The sequence below is a fragment of the Anolis sagrei genome, chromosome 6, assembly GCF_037176765.1.
Source record: "Anolis sagrei isolate rAnoSag1 chromosome 6, rAnoSag1.mat, whole genome shotgun sequence".
NCBI lineage: Eukaryota > Metazoa > Chordata > Lepidosauria > Squamata > Dactyloidae > Anolis > Anolis sagrei.
In genome coordinates, this window is record NC_090026.1 from 29,191,838 (window position 1) to 29,207,335 (window position 15,498).

The following is a 15,498-nucleotide window of genomic DNA, read 5'->3' on the forward strand; positions in this document are numbered from 1 at the left end:
GGCTGGTAATCATGGACGACGAATTTTGGATTGTGATTTTAGTTACGAGATGCATGGGATTATTATTGGTGGCCCAATAATTTGTATTGTATATGTGTTTCATGTTTTAAATTGAATACTGTTTTTAATTGTTTTTAACTTTTTAGTTGTTGTAAACCGCAATGAGTCGCCGACTTAGGCTGAGATATTAGCGGTATACAAGCGCATAAATAATAAATTAATGTTCCCCCAGAAACAGCAAAAATATCCCTGTGGGCTGAAAATTCAAGCAATTCCAACTGGATTCTTTTCCTCCAGGGGCAAAACAAGAATGGGCAACTTGGAAGTTCCTGCACAGATTCAGAAGTGGAGTGGGTAGACCAAAAGACCACCTGGCACAATGACACTACCTAGAAGAATCTTATGGAGTCTCTGGTGACGCAATGGGTTAAACCGCTGAGCTGCTGAACTTGTTGACTGAAAGGTCGCAGGTTCGAATCCGGGGAGCGGCATGAGCTCCTGCTTTTAGTCTCAGCTTCTGCCACCTAGCAGTTTGAAAACATGCAAATGTGAGTAGATAAATAGGAGCCACTCCAGTGGGAAGGTAATGGTGCTCTATGCAGTCATGCCAGCCACATGACCTTGGAGGCATCTATGGACAACGCCAGCTCTTCGGTTTAGAAATGGAGTTGAGTACCACCCCCCAGAGTCAGACATGACTAGACTTAATGTCAGGGGAAACCTTTACCTTTACCTAAACTTTCTCTGCCAAACAGTGCTGTGGCTTCACCAAAATACAGCTCCTGGAATCCCATAGTATTGAGCCATGGTGATTAAAGTGGTGCCAAAACTGCATTAATTCTACAGTGTCTATACACCCTTTGATGTTTATTACTAGGCTAGCTGTCCCCTATCATGTGTTGCTGTGGCCCAGTCTGTGTATATGTATTTTGTGTGTGTGTGTGTGTGTATGGTTTTACACATGCATTTTAATGTATTTTTTTTAGCTTTCTAAGTCTCTTCCACTGTGTTTTTCAGTTTTTTTTATGATAGGTGTATTGTGTTCAAATTTGGTGTCATTTTGTCCAGTGGTTTTTTAGTTATGTTAATCCCACAAACTAACATTACATTTTTATGTAATAGAATCTATTTTCCCCAAGCTCCACCAGTGTTCAATTTTGGGCATATTGAGTAATTGTGCCAAGTATGGTCCAGATCCATAGTCGTTTGGGTTCACAGTGCTCTCCAAATGTAGGTGAACTACATCTCCTGTAAATCACTGTCAGTTTTTCCTAACCCCTCCAGTATTTTATGTTGATCATGGGGTTTCTGTGTGCCAAGTTTGGTCCAGATCTGTAATTCATTGGGGGGGGGGGGGTCTCAGTGGTCTGTGGAATCAGGGCTGAATCGGTTGAAGGTACTGGCAGTCCCATTATCAGTTATTCATACTCCCCCAAACATATTGTTTTTGTGATTAATCACTATGCTTTAATTATGTTCCGTTTGTAACAATGAAAATATATCCTGCATATCCAATATTTACATTATGATTAATAACAGTAGCAATTATGAAGTAGCAACAAAAATATGGTTGGGGGTCCCTACAACATGAGGAACTTTATTTAGGGGTCACGGCATTAGAAAGGTTAGGAACTACTGACTTAGTGTCACCCTAAGTCTGAAACAACTTTAGGTCACACCACCACCACCACAACATTAATTAATTTGACTATCTGATCAGCCAAAAGAAGGCCCAACATTCCCAATGAGTTTATGTTGGTTAAAATGGTTCATCATTTTAAATACCGTATTGTTCTTTCTTTTTTTGGATTACAAATAATATATCTGCGCATAGGAATTTGTCCATGTTTTTCTCAAAACATAGTCCAGCCTCACAACAGTCTGAGGGACAGTGAACCGGCCCTCTGCTTTAAAAGTTTGAGATCCCCTGATAAAAAAGGATGATGCTTGTCTAGGGACCCTTCCCCACAGCCCTATACTCCAGAATATCAAAGCAGAAAATCCCACAACATCTGCTTTGAACCGGGTAATCTGAGTCCACACTCAGATAATGTGGGATTTTCTGCCTTGATATTCTGGGGTATAGGGCTGTGTGGAAGGGCCTTAAGTCTGGATCAACACTGTCCTATATCCTAGGATCTGATCCGAGGTTTTCTGTTTTTTCCAAGATTATCTGGCAGTATAGACTCATATAATCCAGTTCAAAGCAGATAGCCTGGGATATAGGGCAGCGTAGATCCATCCTAACTGTCCCTAAGTTTCAGAAAGTGAAGAAACATAGAAAGACAGGGCTACTTTGAGTCATCTCGCTTAAGGCTTGAGCCCTGGGATGTGTTTTGAAATCTGGGACTTATGATGTGTTTGCAAGGATGAGAGTGCTTCTGAGCAATTGGGGAACTCTCAAACTGTGGGCTGTCTGTTTCCTGTGAATGCAGCAGGCTTTCTTTCCAGGGGGTGGAGAGTGACCAGACATTTGCAGAACAAAGGCTACCTGCCCACTCACAGGAATTCTGCCAGCCCAGCCTTACACTCCTCCTACAATAAGCCACCCTCCCTTGCCTGGCTTTACCTGTATCTCCTCCTCTGTGTGACCTTCAGACCCACCCACCTCCCTTCACCTGGAGCTTTGGCAGCGCCTGCTTCTATTCAGAAGACACTCGCCTTCTTTCACTGACTCCCTGCTATTTCAGGATAAGGATTTATCTCTTCTGTTACCTTTCACCTGTTTGATATTTGGACAAACCTTTAACTCTTTACCTCTGGCTTCTCGGATTGGAGTGGGCAAGGGTTTGGGCAACAACCTGGTGCTTCCATCCAGTTGACCTACCTGCTTTCCACCCACAATTTCCGCACAGGTGAGTTGGCAGCTCTGAAACAAACCTGGCTCTCTCTCTTTTTAACACTTTGATTGCCAATGTATGTGTTGTTTTCATTTGCTTTTCTTCTAATCGGATTGAAGGGAATGTATTTGATTTTCAAGGACTGCATAGAAAGAAAAAGCTGGACCTTTACAATTAACATTTTTGGAAAAAAAATCTTCTCTGGTCCTATTGCCAACATTAAATCGGACATCATCCTATAAGAAAACTTCAAATAAGATTTAAGGAGAACATTGGAACACTAACAGATATGGTACCAAGTCCCCTTACTATATTATAAAATCACAACCTTTGCTACATCAATTCAGAATTGGATTACATTGTATTCAGATTGGCTTATTTTGATTAAATCCATCTGAATACAACGTAATCCACTTCTGAGTGTACTTAGGATCACAGTTTACTTTTTTCATGCATAGAAGTAGTTTATGAATTCAGTGGGATTGGGAATGTATTCTGAATCTAAAGTAGCGATTATGGTCTATTTATGGTATGTTACATTTCATGGAAACAGAAACTGTGGAGCTGAAAATACCCGGAATGTGTGGGTGTAATGATTTTTTTAAAGTCAGAAAGGTATTTTCCCCCCCAGCTGCATCCTATAAGGCAGCGTTTCTCAACCTGGGGCTCAGGACCCCTGAGGGGGTCGCGAGGGGGGTGTCAGAGGGGTCACCAAAGACCATCAGAAAACACAGTATTTTCTGTTGGTCATGACGGTTCTGTGTGGAAAGTTTCGCCCAATTCTATCATTGCTGGGGCACAGAATGCTCTTTGATTATAAGTGAACTATAAATCCCAGGAATGACCACTCCCAAATGTCAAGGTCTATTTTCCCCAAGCTCCACTAGTGTTCACATTTGGGCCTATTGAGTATTCGTGCCAAGTTTGGTCCAGATCCATCATTGTTTGAGTCCACAGTGCTCTCTGGATGTAGGTGAACTATAAAACTCAGGGTCAGTGCCCACCAAACCTTTTCAGTATTTTCTGTTGGTCATGGGAGTTCTGTGTGCCAAGTTTTATTCAATTCAACCGTTGCTCGGGTTCAGAATGCTCTTTTATTGTAGGTTGACTATAAATCCCAGCAACTACAACTCCCAAAATCACACACACACACACACACACCATCAAATCCCATCAGTATTCAAATCTGGGCATATCAGGTATTTGGGCCAAATTTGGTCCAGTGAATGAAAATACGTCCTGCATATCAGATATTTACATTACGATTCATAACAGTAGCATAGTTAGAGTTATGAAGTCACAACGAAAATAATGTTTTGGTTGTGGGTCACCACATGAGGAACTATTTTAAGGGGTCGTGGCATTAGGAAGGTTGAGAAACATTGCCGTAAGTGATTAGAGCATAATGTGTTATTCTCTATTAGAATACATGTTTAGAACCGAAACGTTTTGCTCCAGGAACCCTCCCCATCTCAGTAGGGTGTGCCTCTTTGGAACACACAGTAAAACCTATCTTGCGCTCCACCTTGTTACCTAAAGGACTTCTCTTCCAGTCCCAGCAAGAGATACTGACGGTTTATTTTTAATTTATAGCTCTGGGAACTTTGGCACTATGAGGAAAATAAATCTCTCCTGTCTTACGGGAATGTAGTCAGAATATAATGGTAACTGGTGCAAAATACTGAATATTAAAAAGGACTATCTCAATTTTTTGGTTCTCCAGATGTTGTTAGGGTGTGTCTCCCATCAGCCTTAATTGGAGTCCCCAGTGATGCAATGGGTTAAACCCTTGTGCCGGCAGGACTGAAGACCGACAGGTCAGAGGGTTGGAACCTGTGGAGAGCATGGATGAGCTCCCGCTGTCAGCTCCTGCTCCTCATACGGGGACATGAGAGAAGCCTCCCAGAAGGATGGTAAAACATCAAAACATCCGGGCGTCCCCTGGGCAACATCCTTGCAGACAGCCAATTATCTCACACCAGAAATGACTTGTATTTTCTCAAGTCGCTCCTGACATAAAAAAAATCAGCCCTAATCAGCACAACAAACTATTGTCATCACTCCACATTTGTGGCTTTGACTTTTGCAGATATGATTATTCATGGATTTTGATTAAAATATTTACTCTAGAACAATGGTTCCCAACCTTTTTTTTTTACCAGTGACCAGTTTGACCAGGGACCACTTGACCAGGGACCACTCTCCAACATTAGTATCAAAAGGGTTACGAATCTGTTTTTTGTCAACTTTAGATTCAGTTGGGTTATTTGGGGTGCTGATTCAGATAATTGCATTGGATAGACCACATCAGCTCTAGTTTCTGATATAGATCATATGCCATCCAGTAGTTGCCATCTGCTCACCCACAGAAAACCATATTTCATAATCTAGAGTTGATATGATAGTAGTAATCTTTTGTGGGTAGTCAGCCTCTTTTCTCCCCATTGCCTCGGCACTACAAGAGGGTTTCAAGAGACCAGTCACTCTCATTGTCATGTGGTTTCGAGGCAACAGTGTAGTAATGGTGAGGCTGCTGACCATATTTTTGTTCTTGGGGACCACTAGTAGTCCATGGACCACAGGTTGAGAACCACTGCTCTAGAAATCTGTAGGTCATTCAGTGTAGTTCTGTATTCATTTTCCAGTAGACGTTGATCATAGACATACTGGAAGAAATAGAAATTCCCAGAGAGGTGTCATTTCGAGTTTCAAAAAAATATATTTTTTTTTGTATCATGGAAGGCTTTCATAACCGGAATCACTGGGTTGTTGTAAGTTTTTCGGGCTCTATGGCCATTTTCCAGAAGCATTCTCTCCTGACGTTTCACCTGCATCTATGGCAGACATCCTCAGAGGTTGTGATGATGCAGTTTTTACTTTCATGGGGGCACCTGTGCCCCTAACCCCTGTGAGTACAGAATGCTAACTGTATAAAAGATGATGGGAGTTATACTCCAACAATATTTGAAGAACCTCAAATGATTTATATTTAGTATAAATCGCAAGTATTTGTTATAATCTAAGAGCTCCCCTCCTTCTTTTTAACTCTCTTTAACATGAACAGTTGGGGACTAATAGAGCAGGGGAAAGCAGCTGGTTTTAAATCGGATTATTCTACCATCATCAACATTTAAAATTATTTCTAGGGCTCTAAAAATATTTTCTTGGAACCAAGTGCAGCTTCAGCCCATCCATAAGGCTCTCCAAGGAATGGCTTGAAACATTATCAAGATATTTCAAGATGTTAATGTTTATATTAGTATGTTTTAATTCAATGTTTTAATGTCTAAATGTGGCTTATGTTTTATGACTTAATATGGTTTTATAGTTTAATTCATAGTTATGTGTTATTATTTTTATGCTTTAGTTTTTCACATGTATGTTTGGCATTAAGTTTTGTTATGACTAGGTTGGAAACCGCCTTGAGTTCCCCCAGGGGTGAGAAAAGCAGTATATAAATACAGCAAATAAATTATTATTATTATTAATAATAATAATAATAATAATAATAAATATGTTTAAAGACTTCAGCAAAGAAATACACACTTAGCTAATTGTTTTATATCATCCATGGTGTGGCAAACGCTCATGGACTATGTCTTTCCGATTGTAATTATGCTGGGATTTTAAAAAACCAAACTAGGCAGTTTTGCAGAATACACTTCTGAATAAACATACATAGGATTGGACTGCAAATGATTAACTTACTTGATAAATCACAGGGGGAAAGCCAGCTTTTTGCCATTCCAAAAGGCAGAGTGCTGAATGCAGCTGAAGAAAAGCTTATCTTTTTCCTTTTGCCTTAAGAACAGGACTCATCTTTAAGAATGGATGTCCTGTAGGATCGTAATAGGACTCATGTTTTGTTGCACAGACCCATTAGATTTCACCAATGTACATATTTGGGCATAGTGAGTATTCATGCCAAGTTGGGTCTAGATCCATCATTGTTTGAGACCACAGTGCTCTCTGGATGTAGGTGAACTACAACTCCAAACACTCAAGGTCAATGCCCACCAAACCCTTCCAGTATTTTCTGTTGGTCATGGGAGTTCTGTGTGCCAAGTTTGGTTCAATTCCATCGCTGTTGGAGTTCAGAGTGCTCTTTGATTAAAGGTGAACTATAAATCCCAGCAACTACAACTCCTAAATGACAAACAACTCCTAAATGCCTAATTTGGTCCAGTGATTGAAAATACATCCTGCATATCAGATATTTACATTATGATTCATCTAAAGAGGGTATTCACTAGAATCCGATTCGAACAGACAGATAGAATGGTTAAACATGGAAGGTTTAACCAAGTTCCATATAATGAATGTTTCTGTATCTGTGGGGCTACAGAGGTAGAGGATATTACACATGTACTGTTTAATTGCATTTTGTACAACAAAGAGAGAAATCAATACCTCAGACCATTCATCATACAGAAGACTCACTGGGATCCCCATATCAAAACTAAATTCTTAATGGCTGGCCAGAATGCTAAGATAACAAACCAAACAGCCCTTTTCCTTCATAAAGCAACGCAGCTGAGAACTGCGCATCTGGAGGCGATTGGGGTAAACTGTAGGGGTGATGCAGATATCTGAAGTGACTTGGGATTGTGTAATAGCTGGTCTATTTTAACCTTCATTTTAAACTTCGTTTTTAATTTTTTTTAATTTTGTGGTATCAAATTTTATCTTGGTATTTTAATGATGATATTTTTAGTTATCCTTTAACCTAATCAGGTTTGAATGTGTGTTGGTTCACTGTTGTGGGGGTCTTGGGATGGTTGTTGGGGTCTTGGGATTGTGCACGTTTCTGTTTTTGTTTTTAATGTTGATGTGGTCAATGGACTAATCAATAAACTTTGCTTTACATTATGATTCATAACAGTAGCAAAATTAGAGTTATGAAGTAGCAACGAAAATAACGTTGTGGTTGGGGGTCACCACAACATGACGAACTGTATTAAGAGGTCATGGCATTAGGAAGGTTGAGAAACCCTGATCTATATGATAGATGTGTCTATTCAAAATCTCTATGCTTATGGTTGACCAGAAAAGATTGGATGGTGGTCTCCAGAAATCTGAATCCTGCACCCAACCCACTACATCCCTTTCTGAGCTGAAATAAATATATCAGCCTTTAAAGATTGTACTGGATCTCTTTTTCTGCTTGAATATTTTTCTGTTTTAATCTGGGGAACAAGGCAGGTGAAATAAAGTTAACTTTTGCACTTTCTAGGGAAAGACATGCCACAAACCCATTCCTCCCTGTTTGCACAGAAAGCCATATCCTGACTTGTGGATTTATTTAATCTGTAGGAAAAATCTGAAATATTAATTCTATAGTATAGATGCATCCTTTGAATACTTGTCAGAATACCTGCTTCCATCCACTCTCCTTGTAACCAATCTTATGCTCCCATTTCAGGGACTGTCATGTGGAGTTCTTCCTGTCTTCTCCTGCTGTTCCAAGCTGTAGTACATGTTCTCTCCGCTTCTTTCCAGAGGCATGATGAAGTCCAGAGCGCTCTAGAGGATCAAGGTAAATTTGAGAAGGGCTTACCTGACAGCAAAACGCAGTTTTGTTGATATTCATTTCTGTCCTTCCCATTCTTGGATCAGCATACCAAATCCATTGTAACAGATCTTACGAACTTTAGGCTAAAAGAAAGTAACTCAAATCTCTCAGGATGAGGGGCAAAAATCCTGGGACTTCAAGAGAGTTCTCGAGCTTCCTGCCTCCGTTGTCCAGACTTGATGCTTTGTTCTGAGATCTAGAGGCTCCCAAGATGGTTGCCGTGGAACTTCTGCTAGAAACCAGATTAAAAAAAAGAAAACCCTGTGAGATGCAGATTTGCAGATATTTACAAGGGTTGACTGAAAAGTAATGCCTCCACCTTCATTACGTGGGTTTGGAAAGGAATATATTTTAATAAATCAAACACAGAAAGAATCCTTAGAATGTGCTCTTTAACTACCACTATTCACTTTTCCACATAATCGCCAGACAATTGGATACATTTCTGCCAACGATGAACACGTTTTCTAAAGCCGTCACGAAAGAAGTTGACACTCTGTTTCCGCAACCCATTGTGCACAGATCTTCCGATAGCCAAGCAAAGCAATAATGTGACCCACACATTCTTGTGAAATGCTGATTATGCTTGAAATTTCTCTCTGAGTGATACGACAATTGTCCTGAATCAATCTGTAAACCTTTCGTTGTGAAACTCGGTGGCTGCTGTCACAGGATGTCCAACTCTTTGTTTGTCACGCAAGTCAGATGTTGCCACCTCAAAATCTTTAAACTTACTTGCCCAATGATGCACAGTACTTACATCAACATAATCACCATAAACAGCTTGCAATCACAGATTAATCTCCTTTGGGGTGACACCTTCTGCTGTCAAGAATTCAATGACTGCATGTTGCTTAAATCGACTGACCGTCTGTGCAGGGTTCCATACTTTGCACTTTAACAACACAACTGTTCAATGTTAAGGCTTCCCGCCAAAATGGAACTGTAGAGGAGAGTCTACTGAACAAGCCAGTACCCGCCGCATACCAGTACTGCCATCTGTTGAGGAGTTATGAAAGTGGAGGCATTACTTTTCATTTAACCCTCGTAGTTATGTGGATCACCACAAAAGTTCCATTCTATGTGCAGGCCAGAGAAACTGTGCCCTCCACACTTTATGAAGTTACTGGCACACAAACAAAATGTTTGCCTTCTACACAAGTGTCACTGTAGAAGGGGCCTAGGTTATAGGCCTGGGTTATACGCTTCAGCCACTGCAACCCACAATCAATCCTGCTTTTAGAGAAAAAAGCAGCCTCACATAGTGCAGTGGATTAAAGCGCTGAGCTGCTGAACTTGCTGACTGAAAGGTTGCAGGTTCGAATCCTGGGAACGACGTTAGCTCTCACTGTTAGCCCCAGCTTCTGCCAACCTAGCAGTTTGAAAACATGCAAATGTAAGTAGATCAATAGGTACCGCTCCAGCGGGAAGGTAACAGCACTCCATGAAGTCATGCTGCCCATATGACCTTGGAGGTGTCTACGGACAACGCCAGCTCTTCAGCTTAGAAATGGAGATGAACACCAACCCCCAGAGTCGGACACGACTGGACTTAATGTCAGAGGGAAACCTTTATCTTTTACTTTTACAGAAAAGGTCAACTGAAACCAAGAGTTCCAGCATGCATGAACAACACACTCTCTTAACGCAAGGAACCTCTCTCACCGCTAAACATATATGTCACAGATAATAGCTTCTAATACTTGCAGAACTACATTCCACATGTGGCAGCGAGTACGATATATGGCCAGGAAGTGTTGCCTTTCCACAAGGAGGAAAGAAGTTAGCGAGTTGTCCCAAGAAAAAAGAGAAACACAAAAGCTCAGCCTGGAAGCGCATGCATGTACCAGTGGGCAATAAACCAGGAACAAAGGCACATTGATGGTGTTTGGAATCAAATGAACTGGAAAGATCTGATAACAGGCAAGAACAGAAAGCACTGGAATCTTAAAGGCTTAGCTATTAGCTCACATCCCTATCTGAAGCTCCAAGTAATATTAGCTTTATGTAGCACCAGTGTCGTGTAGTGGTTTGAACATTGGACTACAACTCCAGAAACCAGAATTCAAATCCTTCCTCAGCTATGAAAACCTTCTCTCATGTCCCCGCATAGGGAGCTGGAGCTGACGGAGGGAGCTCATCTGCACTCTACCTGGATTCGAACCTCTGACCTGTCGGTCTTCAGCCCTGCCGGCACAAGGGTTTAACCCATTGCACCACCAGGGACTTGTCAGTAAAACTCTGTGATAGGTTTGCCTTAGGATTACTATGAATCAGAAATGATTTGAAGACACACAGTGGCAGCAACACACATGCTAGTCCATTAAAGCCAGGTGGGCAATCTTTCTCAGACACATTAGTTCCAGAGACTGGGTTGATGTACCTAGATTCAGATATGCTAAATCCAAGACTAGTAAAATTACCGGCCTGAGGACTCTGGAAGCTGTTGTTAAAAAAGTAACTTTTCCCAAGCTGTGCTTTGAACATAAGAAAAATGCCTTGTTGTTTTCTCTTCTCAGTGTTCCTGGACGACATAACTGCACACAGATTCCTGGGCCGTAAGCTTCTTTATAACCACTGGGATTTTGAGTTGATCGTCCCAGACAATCTGGAGCGTGAGTGCATCGAGGAAATTTGCAACTATGAGGAAGCCCGAGAAGTCTTTGAGAACGACTTTAAAACAGTTGAGTATTGGGGAATGGAGCAGGTCTTAGACCGGGATTTGGTGAAGTTGGCCACTCATTCGTGGCCAAAAATATGGGTTGAGATTTTCATGAAATCTGCATATAATCTGTATGTGCCAATTTAGATACAAATTTAGAATTTTCTTCTCAACATTAGCTTGTTTTCTGCTTCCCTGGAGACCAGGACGCGGAATAATGGCTTCAAACTACAAGAAAGGAGATTCCATCTGAACATTAGAAATAACTTCCTGACTGGGAGAGCTGTTCAGCAGTGGAACTCTCTGCCCTGGAGTGTGGTGGAGGCTCCTTCTTTGGAGGCTTTTAAACAGAGGCTGGATGGCCATCTGTCAGGGGTGCTTTGAATGCAATTTTCCTGCCTCTTGGCAGGGGGTTGGACTGAATGGCCCATGAGGTCTCTTCCAACTCTATGATTCTATGTTTACACAGATGAAAGCTGGGACATATGTGGCTGAGCAACATCAAAGTTTGATCAAGATGGAAAAAGTTATTAATAAGGAAAAACACACAAGCTAGGAGTGGTTGCAGAAGTTTGCTTTTGCCTGAGCCTACTGGGAGGCTGAGTGCAATTTACTTAATAGTAATTGAAAAGAGGGTGGAAGGAGAAGAAGGAACCTGGGACATTTTAAAACAGCTGTAAACAGGATGACAAGAAAGCCTCAAGTTGTCCAGTCTTGCTATATAGGGAGTCCCAGAGCTACAAACTTCCGACTTCCAAATGACTCATAGTTAAGAACAGGGGTAAGACAACAGGAAGTGAGAGAAAATCTATCCCCAGAAAGGGCAATTCATGCCTGAAAGAGTAATCTTGGGGAAAAGGGGTCCCTATGCTAACCAAAGCATATGTATGTGTATGTGTATATGTATGTATGTATGTGTGTGTATGTGTGTGTATATATATATATATATATGTGTGTGTGTGTGTGTGTGTGTGTATGTATATGCCGTCCCCTGCCACGTATTGCTGTGGCCCAGTCTGTGTATATGTTTTGTGTTTATATGTGTGTGTGTGTATTTGTGTATATGTGTATATATGTGGTTTTGCGCATGCTTTGTAATGCATTTTTTGTTTCTCTGGCTTTTTAAGTCTCTTTTGCTGTGTTTTTCAGTTTTTGTATGAGTGATGGTCACTTGTTGGCTTGATAGGTGCAATGTGTACAAATTTGGGTCAATTCGTCCAGTGGTTTTCGAGTTATGTTAATCCCACAAACGAACATTACATTTTTATTTATATAGATAGGAGCCCCCGGTGGCACATAGAAAACAAGCCATCTTTGTAAACAATGGCCTGAAGTTGGCTTGTTTCAATAACCTATAATAAAGACTATTTGTGTGTTGTCGAAGGCTTTCATGGCCAGAATCATTGGGTTGCTGTGCGTTTTCCTGGCTGTATGGCCATGTTCCAGAAGCATTCTCTCCTGACGTTTTGCCCACATCTATGGCAGGCATCCTCAGAGGCTGAGGGGGTCTGTTGGAAACTGAGTGAGATTTATATATCTGTGGAATGTGTGAATGTTGCAATCGGCCACCTTGATTAGCATTGAATGGCCTTGCAGCTTCAAAGCCTGGCTGGTTGCTGCCTGGGGGAATCCTTTGTTGGGAGGTGTTAGCTGGCCCTGATTGATTCTTGTCTTGAATTCCCCTACTTTATTTCCTGCCCTGCTTTTAGAGGTTTTTTTAATTCTGGTAGCCAGATTTTGTTCATTTTTTAATGTTTTCCTCCTTTCTATTGAAATTGTCCACATGCTTGTGGATTTCAATGGCTTCGCTATTAGTTTTGTTAAGTCTTCTCTATTAAAGTATTCATTTTCTTGCTTGACGGTTAAAAGTTCAAGTGATCTATTTCATTTATCTGTATTTTGGGTATGTGTAAAAGTGTGACCCATATCTACAGCCACATGTAGAGAGAAGACATAAAGGGGTAAGATAGGTACAATTAACTATGTCTTTGTTTTTTCATGGTGTCACCCCATGGACCTCTTACCATACCAAGTCAACATAATACCAAAGTATAGGTCAATTTTACCTCCATACCAGCCATCTGCACTTTGTGCCAATGGAAATTTTGTACCTTTTGGTTTCCGAATAAATTAATCTAATTAACACGGCTTCCTGTGTGCAATATATTTCTTTTTAAAAATAATTAAGTTGCAATCTTTTGGGTAAAAACTGGCCACTACAGCTCAATTTAAACCAACTCATGGTTAAGGAAGCTCAACTGGTTTTGGGTGATGTCTGAATTAGCAAACCACAGCTTGTTATAATCCAGGAAATGTAAACCAAAAACAGTGAACTGAAGCAGAAGCCAAAGACTGGATCAGTATGCCAAGAAATCTTACTTCACCTTTGAGACAAACTGAAATAAATAAGTTGATAGTATACTCTTTATGCAAACTATAATTTGCACTACTTTGATTTGATGTAACACTAAATAGACATGCTATGGTAATGGCTGCTACTCTTTCTCTCTATGGTTGTTGCATGATGGAGGGTTTTTTCGTATCAGGAGCAACTTGAGAATCTGCAAGTCACTTCTGGTGTGAGAGAATTGACTATCTGCAAGGATGTTGCCCAGGGGACACCCAAATGCTTTGATGTTTTACAATCCTGTGGGAGGCTTCTCATTTCCCTGCACGGGGAGCTAAAGCTGACAGAGGGAGCTCATCCACACTCTCCCCAGATTCGACCTCTGACCTGTCAGTCATCAGTCCTGCTGGCACAAGGGTTTAACTCATTGCGCCACCAGGGGTTCCACAATGGAAGTGGTTGTGGCCTTAGGAGACTAAATGCTGGAAATTGAAGCTGAGAGAGACAAGCAACAGTAATTAATATCTGACCAACATAAAAAATAGCAAACCATGATCCATTTCAGTATTGAGAGTCATGCTGCCCCGTAGATTTTCCAGGGTTGCAATTCCTTGCATTCTATGTCATTGGCTATTCTTGTTCTGGAGCTCCCGGTGGCACAGCGGGTTAAACTGCTAGTCTGCTGAACTTGCTGACCAAAAGGTCAGTGGTTCAAATCCAGGGAGTGGGGTGAGCTCCCATTGTTATCCCCAGCTTCTGCCAACCTAGCAGTTCAAAAACATTCAAATGTGAGTAGGTCAGTAGGTACTGCTTCAGCGGGAAGATAACTATGCTCCATGCAGTCATGCTGGTAATATGACCTTGGAGGTGTTTATGGACAACATCGGCTCTTTGGTGTACAAATGGAGATATGCACCACCCCCCAGAGTCGAATACGACTAGACTTAATGTCAAGGGGAAACCTTTATCTTTATGCTTGTTCTAAATATAGTCCATCCCAATATTGATTTATTGAAACAAGCCAGCCTCATAATCATGATTTGATACTGACTCATTTCAAAACAGCCTATAGTTAAAAAAAGACATAACTTCCCAAGTTCGGAGTAACTGTGGTTAATTTAAAACAAAAGCTTTCAAAGTGTTGTCAAAGTCTTTCACGGCCGGAATTGCTGGGTTGCTGTGAGTTTTCTGGGCTGTATGGCCATGTTCCAGAAGTATTCTCTCCTGATGTTTCACCCACATTTGTGGCAGCCATCCTCTGAGGTTGTGAGGTCTGTCAGAAACTAGACAAGTGAGGTTTATATATCTGTGGAATATCCAGGGTGGGATAACAAACTTTCAAACATTTTCTTGCAGCTTGATCAAGATAGAGGTATAGATGTGTGTTTATGAGTGTGTATCACGTCGCCAGGGCTCTGCCAGTACGCAGGCAGAAATGAACCAAAACAAACACCCAGCTTGTGTCAAACCATTTAAATAAAGCAGCACTTATTTCTGCTGCTTTCATAGTCCAAATGTAAAACATAAAGATAGCACTCAGCCACAGAATATAAAACAAAAACTAATAGCAAACACTACACCGTAGTCAAAGGGTCCAGTCCAGTAGTCAAACACCGAGAATTCAATGAGTAAAGTTGAAGTCGATAGGAACCCCAGGAGGAGAGACCCTGCGGCCCCACCAAAGAGGGATCGCTACATTGGTGAGCAAAGAGAAGCCTAATTTTAAGCAATTTATTTTCTCTAAGTTCCCAAAAAGGTTTATTATTCTCTAAGTTCCCAAGGTTTATTAGCAATTCAACTGAAAAGGATGGAAAGCAGCAATCATTCGCCAAGCTAAGCATGAAGTTACACAAATAAGTGCCATTTTTATAGAAAATACAGAGTTGTGTGGTTCAAATCTCCCGCTCCCCCCTCTCGCCCAGCTTGAAGGGAATTGGCTGACGCACAAACAACTGGGAAGAGGCTTGGCTTTCCCCCATGCGTCAGGGCCAATCACAGGGCTTCCGCTGTGCGCCAGAGCCAATCAGGAGGCTCCTGCTTCCTCTGCGCTCCAGCAAATCAGAAGAGAGGGGGGCGG

At 41.3% G+C, this 15,498-nt stretch overlaps 1 protein-coding gene across 1 annotated transcript in view; it reads left to right on the plus strand.

Moving 5' to 3' along the window:
* The first annotated feature begins 2,476 nt into the window (after window positions 1–2,476).
* PRRG2 (proline rich and Gla domain 2) overlaps window positions 2,477–15,498 on the plus strand; it is a 33,888-nt gene continuing 20,866 nt past the window's right edge. Inside the window, exons 1-3 of the mRNA XM_060780770.2 lie at window positions 2,477–2,855; window positions 8,263–8,376; window positions 10,932–11,095. Coding sequence (XP_060636753.2) covers window positions 8,271–8,376; window positions 10,932–11,095 — 270 coding nt within the window. The 5' untranslated portion in view covers window positions 2,477–2,855; window positions 8,263–8,270. The remainder of the gene's footprint in view (window positions 2,856–8,262; window positions 8,377–10,931; window positions 11,096–15,498) is intronic.